Raw genomic sequence first — 16,332 nt, forward strand, 5'->3', positions numbered from 1 at the left:
GCATGAGAGTCAAATGCGCAAATAATGAGCAATTTTAAAAGCTTAAAAATGGTTTGTATGTATGCGAGCAGACATCTCTTTCTGTTTTCTTTTCTCTTTTCATTTGGGATTGTGCAAAAAAAATGTCCATACGACGTCAACGGGGATCGAACCAAGGCAAAGCTACTTTACACGACCACGCTATCCATATAGCTGTCAGCGCTATTATAAAGGAGCGTGATAATATTACACCTCATAATAAAATGAAATTGGAAGGTGTTTTCTGAGACGATAAAGAAGAATATCTTTCTCTGTCTGGGTCGTGTATTTGGCAAACTATACGAAAAGCTTTCATATGTTTTCATTTAAACGTGTCTCCTATTTTGCTCCCTCATATTGGCTCTAGCATATATATTATACAAATGATATACATGTATTGGGGAGTAGAACATATTTTGTTATCTTTCAGCTCAATTAATGAAATAAATCGGGATGCCAGAACATGTGCTAAAAATTAACTTTTGGTGTATCGGAAGAAAAATTGTTTGTATCCTCAGAGAGCAATAGTGAAGAGAATCAATTCACGTAGACCAAGAAGAATGTTGATACTGTCGTCATCTTCGGATGAGAATGGCCATCAACAAGCTCAAATCTCTGCTGATGGAACTATCCGCACAAAACGCTGAATGCACTCCAGGAAGGATATAAATAAACAGCATTTTCAACTGAATATTATATGAATATTATATTCAACTGAAGTGTGTATATATGTGAGAATAAGTAAGTATATGTGTGAGTATCGTAACTCCTTCGTATCATCAAATATGAAATGGTAACTTTTCATTAAAACAAAAATATCTTTGTATGGAAAGGTCCTACAAGAACGTTACATGAATCAAATGAAAGCTGTTTAATAAGGTAGATTGAATTTGATATTGAGTTGTTTAGCAAAAAATTGTGTTAGTCTACGGATAGTTTGAAAAAAACAGAAATAGACCGATTTTTTATTTCTTCCAGATATGTTTGTCAACTACATCCACATTAATCTAGATAAAAATATGTTCATAACATATTTCAAAACATAAAAGTTTAAGCTTCAAAATTATATGATCCTGTGGTCTACCTTCCCTACTAACACATTCCTAAATTACCGTGGCATTTATGAGATGCCGTAGAGTTCTCTGCATCTCTCTTAAGTAAATGTTGAACTAACATTCCTACCCTTTCCTGAGCAGTTACAAGGACGTGGCTAGGACAATTGTTGGAAGGAGCACGCCTTTATCTGAGAGATATTAATAATCGTCAGTAACGAATGGAGGCGAGCTTTTGACGTATCAGTTCTGAATTCATACCAGCTACGATGTTGTACGACTTGCTCAATGCTAATGCTAATGCTAAATTTGCGTGATTAGCTCTCGATTTATGTAGAAATTTGTGTTTTATTTGTATGGGAGACCTCCCTTCCAAAGGGAGGAGTAGCGTCGAACCATCACAAGAACCTTCCCCGGCTCTTAAAATCCCTAAACACAAATATTCACGACGATCGGTTCAGTAACTTCCAAGTCCATAACGATTTTGTTTTAGTGATTATCGATTGTATCTGTTTTTCATAGTTTACGTGGTTTCGGGACAAAGTGCGCTATATTTTTAAACGGTAACATGTCTGTAGCGCTGTCCCACATTAATAGAAATTTGACCCCCTTACAAAATGGCGGATTACATATTTTCTCAGAACCCCATCAATATGAGTAACAAATGAAAAAAAACATTTTAGGAAAAAAGTGAAAGAAGTAATTTTTGGACCACCCTAAACCAGAAATGGTCACCCTAATGAAAAAATATCGGTTTGGCATGGAACGGCTGTATATATAAATTGAACTCTATTTAATGGCGTGATGGCGTCAACTATTGGTCAATTATTACGGATTTCTTTACTTCGGAATAAATCGTAGCAGAAAACAGTTCTAACAGAAACAACCGCTCAGAAAAAATGTAGTAGACTAGAAATATTGTGGCGCGGGGAAAACATCATGAGTATAAAGCCTTACAGAGAAAAAGCGTAATTCCTATTTCTAATTTATTCCAAAGCCAAATGAAATGGAGACGAAGTCCGTATTTAATGAGGATAAGGAATCGGCCAAGCCGTCAAGATGACGCGATCCAAGTCGTCCGCCGACCTGACGCAGGAAGCGACGGTCTTTCCCACGCAAACCTGTGTTCCACTTATTGACCGGTTAGTTTGAAACATAAGATACGATCCTTTAGCAAAGTCTGACCGAGCTTTAGCGAGCGTCGGACGGCATACGTTTGCTGGTGCATTACGTTTGCCCGGTTAATTATAGGTATTTTGGTTTGGACATTTAGCGCGCAAAATCATAACTCGTATACTCGCGCACGATATCACAGACCGTCTTATACCCATGTTATTTATTCCGGGAACCCTTTATTCCATATGTAAGCACAGTTTGACGGATAGCTATCTAAAATAGAACAAGTGACAGCTGTCACAACTATCAAACTAAACGCAGTGACAGCTGTCAAAATGACGCACATATTGAAAAGTGTTGCCAAAGTAAACCCTGTACCTGAAAATTCCCGATGTGATGAAACGAATACCCAATTACATAATTTTCTATAATTGAGAATGTAAAATTTGCGTGAACAGTTAGAAACCACCGCTTTCCTGTGAGTTCAACAACAAGATATTTTGAACCACTTTGAAACGAATGTTTGTCCACACCATTAGTGGCACTTATGAACGACAGTATGAAATAATTTCGTCGCCCACATTACTGCTCTATAAATACATCGAACACATACACGAACACCTAGCCATTGTTTTCATCTTTCTATTCGTTTTCCCCATTACAATTGCAGTGAGGCCATTGAGTGTGAAGATAATAAACCCGCCGACGCCATTAGTTGCCGATCGTCGATATGAAATCGCCTGCGAGAGCGTTGGTTCGAGGCCAAATGCGATTATAACGTGGTACAAAGGAAAGCGACAATTACGCCGTGCAAAGGTTAGTGCCATCACACAAATCTTCCCACATTACAGGTTTTGCCACTGCTCCGGGCTGGTGCTGCTGCACCAGCAGTTGCAGCCTACTCCTCATCCGAGGGTAGTGTTTCCGAGTAAGCCATTTGCGGCAGCCACGGGTATATCTAAATGGTGAAATTGAATTTATGTACGGAAATGGTGTCGTCAATTTTCAGCACGTCTTTGCGTCATGGCCTCGAATGGGTTGCATCGTCCCAAGAACTCCGACAATAGAAGCCGATATTGATTTCTGGGAAAGGGTGAAAGGTTTCACGCTCCTGTAGCTTGAAGAACCGTCTACTGAAAACAAAAGGGAAATTTGTGATAAACTTATGCATCTTTTCCGGTATCCAAAGATTTTTTTCTCTCTGTTTTCACAGCGAAATGGACAATATATCAAACGCGTCACGATAGGATAAGCATTACTAGCAATCTTCTGATAACCCTAGACTTCATCCGTTTGCCACTTCCTTGCCCGACCCACCGGAGCAAGGTTATTTGTTTCCGTCACATTAATACCGGTCTGATGGTCTTATTAAATTATCACCTCGTCATCTTTCATGGCACCTTCCGTGTGCTCAATAGGTGCCATACTATCACCATGGACCACCGTCTGATGTCTGTTTAGTCACCCCTCGTTACCCCCCGTTTTCGGTTGGTGATGATGACACGGACGAAGAAATGCCACACCAAGCCATCTCCGGTTGAGTTACCAAACGAGTTCATTTCCATCGCCGCACCGTAGCACCAGGCGAACAAGCGAGCAGGATGCTTCTGGGAACCGTTTTCATTATTTAATATCCTGCCCAATTAGCCTGTTTTGAAATTGATGCTCTTACGAAAGCCGGAGCCCGTGATGATGGTCGCGGAAGTCATTCGGTATCGATTGCCATAGTAGGAAAAGAGGAAGAGGGGTTCACAAGGTCGTTCAACAACGAGCTGATTCGGTGAAACTAATTCACGAAAATAAGCAATTGCTTCAAACTTGCGGAGCACTCCATCCTCAATCGATAACAGAAAAATCTCAGAGAATGAAAGCGCTTCCGAGATAGTCCGCTGTGAACAAGAGTGTGAAAAGAGTAAACAACTCCACTCGACCCTCTAGAACAGCTATACCCAACCAGGCACAGGAACAGCGGCTCACCAGGCTCTTTTGGTTGGCCCACCTGACCCGTTATCATTTTGTATGTGTAACAATCACGACAACTTCAGAGATCATTTAAGAAACATGAGATGAGAATAACGTAGTTTAACACATTACACATCTATGCATTAGTTAGCTGTCTAGTTGAGTGGTATTTGTAGGTTAAATATTTATTGAAGACATTTAATCCGATCATTTGGACTAATCCTGTCGACATGGGTGAATTAGAATGAAAATATCGATATTTTATGACATAAGACTACGTCTTTCAGAAATGGTACCAAACCAGAAAACTGGTCACGATTTTCTATGAAGTAGTTAATATTTATTTTAACTATGAATGAATTTTGATGGTTTGCATTCCAATCGAATCGGAAATTCTTTAAAGTTTTTCGGTAATTTATACATTACGGTTCCCTAGCCCATAAATGAGAAAGGAAAGTTGGAAGAATACACATTTTTCTATCGTGTTCAAATAACCTTTTTTAAAGCCAAGTGTTTAGTTCAGTTTTTCAAATTGGTCTTTTCTATACTTGCTACAAAAAGATAGCCGCATAGGACCCCCTGGTATTGCTCTGAGCGCGTTTACTATTCTCGCGAGGACATGAACGAATCAATCATTCAATCATTTTCAGCTGCGTGTACAAAACAACACAAACCCATCGGCCTTTGGCAGGGCCACTAAAACATTCGACTTAAGAGTTATTTAAAAACTGTCGATGAATTCTTAAAATCTATTTAATATTTATATTTGCCTGAAGAGAGATTCTGTGAATTCAGGAGTTTGTGTGGATTTAATGGTGTAATGATATTGTTTCGAATTGTCGAGAGTTTAAGTTTTCTCAAGTCATTCGTCTCTAGCCTTGAAAAAGACCAATTTGAAATACCAAACTAAGCAACCCGGCCTTGAGGAATACTATTTGAAAGGCCTTGCTGCTTGGGTGACTGATAAGTTGTACATGCCCGATTTGTGATTTTTTCAATCGATCATTCAAAAACTGAAGTTGAAATTTTATTTCGATGGTATTGGTTTCGCCTCCGCAACCACCACATATATTCCGTTCAGATTTTCTGTCACCGTTCTGCGTCTGCTGAGATGTTTCATTCTGCATTGGAAATGTAATTTTGCTAAGAGATACTGAAAAACTGCTTGTTCAAGAAGTGCAGTATTCCAGTTTCAGTGCTCTAGACAGCGAGCACAATACATGTTGATGCTTCGAATTAATTTGACAATCTACTCAAATTGCTTCCCGAAGCGTTAACGCTCCTCACCCAGTGAAAGCATTCATTTGTCGGCCCTTCTCATTGCTATCAAATATTTATTAGGTGCACCGGTCTGCTTCTTCGGTTTCACAACAGATGGCGTAACTTGATTATTATTCCAGTGAATCAAATTTCCGGAAATTCATTGGAAAACTACTGTCATTGCGCGTTTTTTTCCGTATATGTCAAAAAGTTGAAGCAAAGGCAAAATAGTTTTTTGCCACTTCGAATATGTCGAATTTCGTACCAACGAGAGTGATTTTGCGGGGAGTGTTATTTCAATACTTCAATAAGAAGAAAAAAAACTGCGGGAAGTCATCGCATTTTGGTGGAAGTTTATGGTGACCATGCACCAACTGAGCGAACGCGTCAGACGAAGTTTGTACGGTTAAAAAGTGATAATTTTGACTTGGAAGACGAAGAACGTTTTGGACTGCCAAAAAAGTTTGAGATGAAGAATTGGAGGCTTTACTCGATCAAGATTCTGCAGATACACTTGGAGTAGCTCAGCAAACCATATCCAATTTTTTTAAAGCAATGGCAATGGTCCGAAAGATAGGACATTGGGTGCCGTATGAATTGAAGCCACGAGATGTCGAACGCCGTTTTTTCACGTGCGAACAACTACTCCAACGGCATAAAAGAAGTGTTTTTTTTTTTGACGTAGAATTACGTCTTTCGGGAACATATTGGAGTACAAATTGAAAATCGAATATCGAGCACATCGTGAAAGTTGTCCAATTCCAAACGCTTATTGCTCAGTCATTTCATGATGGATTAATGAAAATGTTGCGTCAATCGATTTCGGCACTCCTTAACAAATTTTTATATCGAAGAAAATAGTATATGTCATGAAAATAACTATCGAACAATTGAAAAATCTCAAGCCCTATCCTAATGTAAATACCCACCTCTAATTGGTCGAAATTGACGACCCATGCGGCGGGTTCCTAACAGAGACATCAAAACCAAACTGCCTGGGGGACTTCAAAATCAATATGCCTGGGAGACAGCTTTGCAAATACATGCAAGTCGGGGGTATTTTTTTGGCATTGAGTACTTTTGTACTCGCTTGTCGTTGTGCAGATCGGAATATGTTTCCATAAAACATACTTTTAAACTGAGAAGCCTGGGAAAATCGTCATTTCAGATACTAGAGGTGAATGAACTTTCGCGGTTTGAGAACTACGTAAAGATGAGATGTGCAATATTTTCAGAGGAAAATGTAAAATACAATGATCGTTTGACAATTCTTCCGTTCACATATTTTGGTAGTCATCGGCATCATATCAAACGTAAAAGGATGTTCATCAAATTTATTTGTAACGAAGAACATAATCTATTACAAAAATTTCGATGCATTCTAAAATAATATTCGGTAAAAAAGTAAATTGCATAATATAATTGCGTAGTTCTACGTCGAAAATATGCGGTCGTGTCCTATATACAACCCCTTACAAGTTTTTGCATCGAATCATTACTGGCGATGAAAAGTGGATCCATTACGACAATCCTAAACGTCGGGCAACGTATGAATACCCCGGTCATGCATCAACATCGACGGCCGCGCGGAATATTCACGGTCAGAAGGTTTTTTTTTTATCTGTATTATAGTGACTTTCAACTCATTTGGCTGGTTCGCCACTTTTACTTCCATTTTTGGAATAATGTCGGGAGTGAGAATTGAACTCGTGACTTTTAGCGTGAGAGGCATGGATGTTGCCACTACGCCAGATCGCCTCATCGGTCAGAAGGTTATGCTGTCTATTTGATGAGACCACCTGGGTGTGGTGTACTATGAGCAGCTAAAACCGAATGAAACCATTACGAGGGACTTCTACCGACGACAATTGATGCGTTTGAACCGTGAACTGTAGGAAAAACGGCCACAATACGAGCAAAGATACGATAAAGTTATTTTGCAGCACGACAATGCTCGGCTTCATGTCACGAAACCAGTCAAAACATACTTGGTCTTGCTGAAATGGTAGGTCCTATCCCACCCACCGTATTCTCCAGACATTGCTCCGTCTGATGACTACCTTTTTCGATCGATGCAACATGGCCTGGTTGACCAGCACTTCTCGGATTTTGATGAAGTCAAAAATTGGATCGATTCGTGGTTAGCCGACAAACCGGCCGATTATTTCCGCAAAGGGATCCGTGAATTGCCAGAAAGATGGGAAAAAGTTGTGACTAGCGATAGTCAATACTTTGAATATTAAATTTGTTACCATTGTTGCAGAAAAAAAGCATTAATTTTTGAAAAAACGAAGAAACTTATCGGTAGGGGAAGGGAGGGTAAGCCCGCCACTGAGGATAAAACCGGCACCCCCTGAGTTTTACTAGAAAACTCTGATTAACAACGTTTTTGAATACTCTACATGCTGGTATTTATTATTTTAGACGTTTTCAATCACATCGAACCCACCGTGATCCGTCAATTGTCAAAATATAAATCAAAACAAACGCGAGTGCCGATGATATGTAGCCGGATGTAATTTTCCGTCAGTGAAGTTTAAGCTTTTATTGTTGAACGCGGTTTCAAATTCTTTTCCGTTGCTCTACAGTTTGTCCCCTGGATTGTTAGCAATCACTGGGATTCGAGTTGAGGTAAGTTAAAGCAATAAGTTAATAGAAATAGTCTTCTTGAAAAATGTGTGCTGTCGGGGTAAGTCCGTCACCCTTTCAGTGGGGGATCCCGGCATGGTTTGCGTTTTTTTTTACTTGTTAAAATGCTTTATTGCTTTGTTCATAGTTTTATGTATACATTGTCATATAATTTCTAAGAGATTCACTATTTTTGTCATTATCTACAACTTCTAAATTATACATTATATATCGAATGAATGTTTTCAAAATTATGCTTTTTATGCTTCTATTACAATGAATTTTAGCGTAGTGCAAATTATCAAAGTTAATACTGTTTTGTTGAGCTGTTGTGTTTATGTTCGTAATAGTTGTCTGCCAAAGATTGTGAACTATGCGGCATTCTGAAAATTTATGTCTAATGGTTTCTATTTGCCCACAATGTTGACAATCCGGATTATCTCTTCTCTCTTGTCGATAAAGTAACTCATTATGATGCAGCTTCCCATGAACCAGCAGAAAATATATTGACTTCTCATCAGACGTAAGGTTTCTGTTATTAATATTTTTCCACACCGTTTTCCAATTCTGTGTAAGTCTCGTGGTAATCCCAACAGGAGGCAGCTGCTTTAACATGTGATTATAGATAAGGTTTGATGGCTGGTTATCTATTATGCTTCGGGGTATATTTTTCATCATTTGTTTAATAGTCTTAATGTGTACAAGATCAGTTGGAATTTGTGACATTTGGAAATATCGGGCTAAAGAAGGCGTCTCGTTCAGACATTTCAAATACCTGTTAACTAACAGACTCTTAGTCTTGAGATTCGGAGAATGTAAACCCAAACCTCCTTGCGATCGTGGACGAAAAGTGTCTATCATCTTGATCCGTTGCCCTGGAACTCCATTCCACAGAAAGTATCCAAATTGTTCTGTAAACTGCGCGATGTACTTGTTCGGCATTGGTAAGATTGAAGACAAATACCACAATTTAGAACATATATAAGTACTGAGAAGGATAATTTTTTGCCTAATATTAACCAAACGTGGACGATTCATCCATAGTAAACCGTTTACGTTACGGTAGACAGTTTCCCAGTTCCGGGAGATAGTATCCTTTATGTTATTTTTGAACGTTACGCCTAGTACTTTTATAACATCTTTCTTGACGAGTCCCGTCCAATTTGGAAGCGGAGGACCAATATCCATTGCTGTCGTTTTTGCCATATTTAATTTAGCTCCTGCTGCTATCGCAAAACGTTCAAAACACTCCAGTATTCGAGGAATTTTTGTTGAAGCACGAACAATGATTGTGATATCGTCTGCGTATGCTATAACACATTCTTCTGGGCCGCAACATATTTCCGTCAAAGCGTCCAGGAGTGGTTGAAGATATATAACAAATAGGAGCATGCTTAGTGGGTCACCTTGTCTGACAGATCTTTTAACCGGAAAATTTTCACTCGTGCAGCCATTTATCACTATTTGCGATTTCGCAAGACCCGTTAAAATGGTCAATAAATTTAGAAAAAGAGTATTGAATCCCATCCTACGAATAGTTTCCAACAGATATGAAATGCTGACTCTATCAAAAGCACTGCAAAGATCACATGCGATAGCAATTCCTCCTGTACCCTCTTGTTTAGATAATGCAATGTAATCCCTGATTGTGCATGTAGCTTCAAAAATATTGCGATTTCCATTGCTGCATTTTTGGTGCGAAGAAAGAACATCTGTTCAAGACGATATTTCATCACTCTGCTGAATATTTTATAGTCTACGTTCAGCAGTGTGATGGGTCTCAGTCCTTCCAGTCTATTGTCTCCTCCTTTTTTACGTACCAGCACGATTATTCCATCTTGCAGATCTTGTCTAATATTCCCATTTTTAATCTCGTTCATCACCAACACTAACTCTCTTTTTATTATGCTCCAGGCTTTTATGTAAAACTCCCTAGTGATACCATCTTTCCCGGGTGATTTGTTAGCTGCAGAACTTTTGATAATGGTGAAAATCTCATTTTCCGACAGATCTTCCATAAGGCGTTCATTTTCGTCGTGGTTTGCGTCCAGTGTTCTTCTTGGATAGAATAATTCATCGTTCTCGGTGTCTTCTTCTTCGAACAGTTTTTGGTAATGCTCGAAAATAACACGGTTGATCTCTGTTTTATCCGTAATTTGTCGTTGATTCACTTCTAATTTTACAATGTTGGTTTCTCGTCGTCTGCTCTCTTGCTCCGCAATTTGAAAAATCGACACGTCTTCGCCTCCCAGTAATGAAATATTGGGTCTCCTTCTCGAATAACTAAATTGTTTTTGTTTTTGCAGCATTATCGCTTTTATTCTATTTATTTCGGTTGTGCGATCATGTTCCCGATGTTCCTCAAAAGTGCGATTCAAACAGGCGTAATAAAAACCCATTGTGTTATTGAACGTTTGTATTGCAATCGAATTTTTCCAACGAAAAAATGATCTTATTTTCCCTTTCACATAGGAAGCCCACCAGTCGACCCATGATTCATAATTTCTTTTTTGGCGTATCCAGTAATTCCATTTAAATCTCAATTCATTCAAATTTTCGTCTGTAAGCAGTTGATTATTCAATTTCCAATGAGGACGCTCAACTGTGTGTGGTCGCAAAGGGAGAACAATGCGAGATATCACTGCTTTGTGATCACTGAAGCAATTGGCATGAAGCCTGCAATATCGTGTATTGTGAAGACATGCCTGCGTGACGTATATTCGATCAATTCTGGACATAGATCGTCCACGGACAAATGTGTAGTCTATCTGATGATTAAAGTGCTTCCACACATCTTTCAAATTTAATCCTTCGCATAGTCTCTTCAACATAGGACTTATGTTTGATACTCCTGTTGCATCGTTTGAGTCAGTGACTGAATTGAAATCACCCAACATTATGGTGTGTGTAGAAAAATTTGATAAATATTGAGGAATTGTTTGGTTGAAAAATAGTTCTCGAGCAGCTCTGTTATTCGATCCTGACGGCGCATACACATTTAAAATATTTATTAAATTGTCATCGTTCCCCAATTCGATGCATACCAACCTCGAGTACAAGCTTCGTTGCACTCGCCTAACATTTATCCCATTTCGAACTGCTATCGCTGTACCCCGCTGCGTTTCATTTACGTTCAATATCATATTGTAACCATGCAAACATATACAATCACCAGCTACCTCTTGGAATGCAATGATATCTAAATCTAGTGAACGTACGAATGCCCTCAGCCCGTTGATTTTGTTATTATTGCATATGCCGTTTATATTAATGGTTGCGAAAGTGTATGAAAATTTTTGTATAATTACTCCAGCCATAATTATTGATTACTTTCCATCGCTTTTCGACCTCGTTGATCGTCGTGCTCTCGTGTTGTCTACTATTTCATCGTCAGAAATTTCCATAGTAGTCTTCTCATCCGCTCGGGAAAGAGAGTTTGATCTACTATTCGTTGGAGTGATACGTGGACGATCACTCACCATGCTGCTCGTCATTGGTTTGTGTGTTTGGTAGATAGTCTGCTCATTCGTTGGATCGGTGTGTGGTGCTGTGGTTTTAACTGCCTTTTCCCTAGATTCCTCAACCAGGGGTTGAGCTTGGCGTTTGAAATGACTTTGGGATTGCTGTGTTGTGTTTTGTTGGGTCGACAAATGTGTTTTTTGTGGTGTTGCTTTTTCTTGTACGGAATCGGCATGCTCTCTTGTCGGACCGACAAGCACTTTGGAGTAGAGCGTTGGACTTTTGCTTTGAGTCGATAGTTTCACTCGGTTTTCAGCGCAGCTGGTCCCGAAATGGACCTCCTGATTACAGTGTCTACAAGTTTGTATTTGATTTGTGTAGGTGCAGTGGCTGCTGTAACCTTTGATGTTTACGAAAGATGGAATTGAAGAATTCATGCGAATGCGTACAATACGTACGCCGCTCGGGGTTTGAGAGAAGAGCTGTGATCGACACATTTCATGTTTGATGCTAATAATCTCTCCATAATTCGAGAGATATTCCACAATCCACTCTTCTGGCATCTTCGGTGGCAGATGATGTAATTTCACGTCAGTTCCACCATCCTCCACGTAAAGTCTCATACGGTGAAGATTGCCATTGTTGTTGAGAACGAACTTATCGTCGTACTCCTCCACTACCTCTCGAACCGCCTCTTGTGTTCTCAGTTCCACGAATACTTTTCCTTCGATCCGATCGATTTGTATGGCAGCTACTTCTACTGGTGTCAGCTTCAAGTTTTTAGCGATGAAGTTGAAAATACTTTCGTCTCTCAACTTGCGTAATCCTTGAATATCGATAAAGAAATTATGTTTCCTCAACGAATCCATTTTCGCAGTTGGGGGCTTGGTCTTAAGAGCAAGCTTTAAACCCCTAATGTATACAGTACTGATATAAACTTTTTGATTTGAAATTTCCGATCACTTCGATTTACGTCTGCTCAACACGAATGCTTAGCGGTGATTGGGTTTATGTGAAGGTTTCTAAGACATATTTTCCATCAATTTCAGATGCCTCGCAACTACCAAAGGAAAACGAATCGAGGGAGTTGGTCCCAGGAGAACCTCACCCTTGCAAAAGAGGCTATTGTTAGTGGAGTTTCTATCAAACGTGCTTCCACGAACTACTGATGTAAATTTAATGTTGGATTTAAGCTGTTCGATAAAATTAAATGAACTTCATCATTGAACGAAAAATAATGGCTGTATGGTCTTAACGAAAATAATAAACTAATTACAACTAAACATAATTTAATTAGTTTTATTGCCATCATAATCACAAAAACCTGAAAAAATTTACCTACAGTCATGAACTCTCGCTTAACTTTTGGAAAAGGTCCTATGTAACAAAAGTAAACAAATCGAGTTAATGGATGCACGCTCTTAGTTTTCAAATCATTGAATGCATTACAAAAACAATCGTTCATGTATCTATCTTCTTCATCTTTATATCGCCGATACAAAAAATATCCAATGTGCAGATTCGTATTTTAAGCACTCGGCTGTTACTTCGGACGCCACTTTCCTCCGACGCTCGGAACGTCCGAAGTAACAAAGCAGTCAAAACAACACAAAGTCGTACTTCGGTCGTTTTGGGTTTTTGTTTATAACAGGCGTAGTTAGCGATTTCAGTGCAATTCAACGAGTGATAACAACAATAATATGTCTTTAGAACGAAAATGCTGATATTTGAATTGCTGTTTAGTAGTTAGTTTCAGATTCGCATCGTGGAACGTAATATGTCCAATGTGCAAACGCGGCAGTCAAAACGTCCAATGTAACATTTTTCGTTCCTAAGCTTCAAATTTGAGCTCAAATCACTGAACAACAGTTACGATTGGTTTTTCATAGTTATTCTTGACTGCTAGTGGTGAAAGTAGCGATAGAGATCGATACCTTTCAATACAATTCGCAGATTAATGTTCGGGTCTTCAACTTCGTTTTTCTCGAGTTGACGAAAATGTTACATTGGACCTTTTCAAAAGTTACGCGAGAACTCATTCTTCTCTGTGATTTCAAGGCGAATCCTAGTGTGATTAAAAGCGTCGTATGACGGATAATGACTCAAGTAAGAAGAAAAACTGACCACCGGTAAGTGTTCAATGTGGTCCTAGATTCCATTAAACTTGTAATTGAATTGTGGTGTGGTTTGGTGATTTCTTCTCCATATTCCATGTTCATCGGAACTTGTTCCGACTATATCTCCGGAATCGGTTGAGCGATTCGAACCATACTCGACAGCGACATTTAGAATTAGAATACCCTCTATTTGCCGACTGTCACATTCAAACTGGTTCATCTGTTGCCAAGTATATATATTGAGAAATTGAGATGACGGTCTTACCCCATAGCGTACCGGTGTTACCCCCATGGGGTGCCGGTTTCACCCGCACTGGTTGATGAGCTTCATTTTTATGGCAGTTTTTTAAATTGACTATTATTTGAGAAAATTACCGTTTAAATGTACTGATATTCCTTATATCTCATGGCAAATAAACTAGACAATGATTCTGTGGAGGAAACATATCAATATGTGCCCGCAGATCTCAAAAACAAAACTTTTCCTTAGGGGGTAGGGCATACCCCCATTCCCCTACTCCAAAGTTTTTATCTTTAAATGTCTGCAATGTTTGTGCTCGGCGGCAATAATTTATTAGTTCTACGTTGCCAGTGTCTCGAACATCACTGTTCTTCATTTATTTTTTTTTTTATTTGCGGCCCGCGGTACCATGACTAACACGTGTTTGTGGTCCTATGAAAAAAAGGTTGAGTACCGCTGCTCTAGAATATATATGAAACTTTCTTCTTCAGTTCGATTGATAATTACAACCCAAGTCTGTACGAAGTGTGTTCAAAAAGGTGCCTTCTTTTTCAGGCATGATTACGGTATTGTTTCTGGCCAGAAAACACTTAACAAGCAACATTGAGAGAGCAGGTGACTTTTACCACAAATCCGAACTTTTTTTTCTTATTGGTTCTTAATGGCGCATAACCTAAAGACCCTAAGATCTTCAATAAAAATGCGAAAAAGTTTTAAAAAAAATTATTAATAAATTTATTTAAAATTATCAAAAAAAATATTTTTTGAATGAACATATTTTTATAATGTTTACATGTTACCATCTCCACGCTTTACTCGTCAATTGATATTCTCAGCCTTCCTGGTCTAGCGTGATCTTTTATGCTTCCACTGACTCTGAACTATGATATGTCCTCTGTGTGATTTTATTTGAGTGTTTGCCGCATAAAGTTTAAACTCTACAATCCCAATACACACAAAAGTCAATTCAATGAATTATATTTTCTAATTAAAGCAGCTACTAAACTCCACTTTAATTCAATGAAATTTACGCGAAACCTCCATTGTGGTTTCCCGTCTCTTCTATTTGAATTATAGTGTTTGCCTGGGGAATTCTGCTGAACTTCGCATTAAACCACAACGTGTGTTCTCATTGACGTTTTTGAGCCAACTAAACTATGAATAAAATATCAGCTTGATTCGAATATCTCTGGCTTTTACCATTCCATTTTTCCATGAATTTTACTCAATATGATGAACAAAATATTTGCAGATAACTTAAAGCGATTTTTAATGGCAACATTCTACCGCTCTGTCAAATTATAGAGCACTGGTGTTCCTGAGAGCAATTTGAATATTTAATTGTAACTAACTCTAAAGTAATTCCGATTATCGCCTGATGTTCATTCATGACTGAGCTCACATCGACAGTAAACCTCCCAGGACAACGGTGCTCTGTTATCATTGCCATCGCCATCACAAATGGAACACCGCGGCATGGAAAAGTTTTTGATGTTCAAAAAAGCTAACGAATGGCGTTAATTGCCGGGAGCAATACTTTCAATCATCTTCGTTTGTTCAATACATTTTCACCATCGGGGGCAGGTAACTTACTTTATTCAGCTTAAAACGAAAGTTCGCTTATATCCGATGGAAACGGTACAACAAATTTTCAAACAATCGACAATTACATTTTCGTTTCTTATTCGAGGTCCATTCTGCGCGGGACAACGAACAATTAGACATCGGACGCGCGATTGCAAATCGTAATAACCACACACACAAAAAAAAAAGAAACAATGCCCTTGTCCTTCTCGCTTATTTCCCACCCCAATCAATGTCAAAACAGATGCCAAAATGCGATTCTTTGCCCCCGGGTTTCCTGCTCCTCAGGCCGCCACGCCGAACGTACGCTGGAAATTCCTATTTCTCAACAGCAGACGAGCCAGATGTCGAAAAGTTTTCCTCGAGTCTTGCATTCCTTCCCGGGCTGAACAAACAATAAAGTGGGGTGGTCTCAATGTTTAGGATCCATACACCGCGAGCAAAATTCATGAGGCGACGAATGAAGGCGAGAAAAATCGTAAAATCAATAAGGGATCTCAACAGATGGAGGTGAGAACATTTGCTGAAGTTGACTTTAGTAAGTTTTAAGTTTAGCCCCAGTATCTTGTGCTTTTGAGCTACATAATGGGGTATCAAAATCGTGCAGTTTTCGCCGTTTTCAACTGTGTGGAATCGAATCCCATATTCATACCGCTGAGTGAATCTGAATAAATACGTCCTTCCAAACTGGCGTCTAAGTTTGGTTCACGATAGATACAATACGGTAGCGCAACTTATGAAAAAAGCCTTTCAACCATCTTGGATTTTGTATGTAAACAATCTGCAATATTTTGCAATATCTTTTTTTTGCTCTTTGTGTGTGGAATTGTTTTGGTGGGTAAAGGTAAGTCTTTTACGGGTAAAGTTAGGTTTGTAATATACTCTATCTTATTAT

At 38.9% G+C, this 16,332-nt stretch overlaps 1 protein-coding gene across 2 annotated transcripts in view; it reads left to right on the top strand.

Moving 5' to 3' along the window:
- The window catches only part of LOC129780282 (neural cell adhesion molecule 1-like), an 876,690-nt gene that overhangs the window by 776,557 nt on the left and 83,801 nt on the right, over positions 1-16,332 (top strand). For both annotated transcript variants that reach the window (XM_055788354.1, XM_055788355.1), the window contains one exon: positions 2,857-3,002. In XM_055788354.1, the coding sequence (XP_055644329.1) occupies positions 2,857-3,002 (146 nt within the window). The remainder of the gene's footprint in view (positions 1-2,856; positions 3,003-16,332) is intronic.

This window comes from Toxorhynchites rutilus, chromosome 3, assembly GCF_029784135.1.
Source record: "Toxorhynchites rutilus septentrionalis strain SRP chromosome 3, ASM2978413v1, whole genome shotgun sequence".
Taxonomy (NCBI): Eukaryota; Metazoa; Arthropoda; class Insecta; order Diptera; family Culicidae; genus Toxorhynchites; species Toxorhynchites rutilus.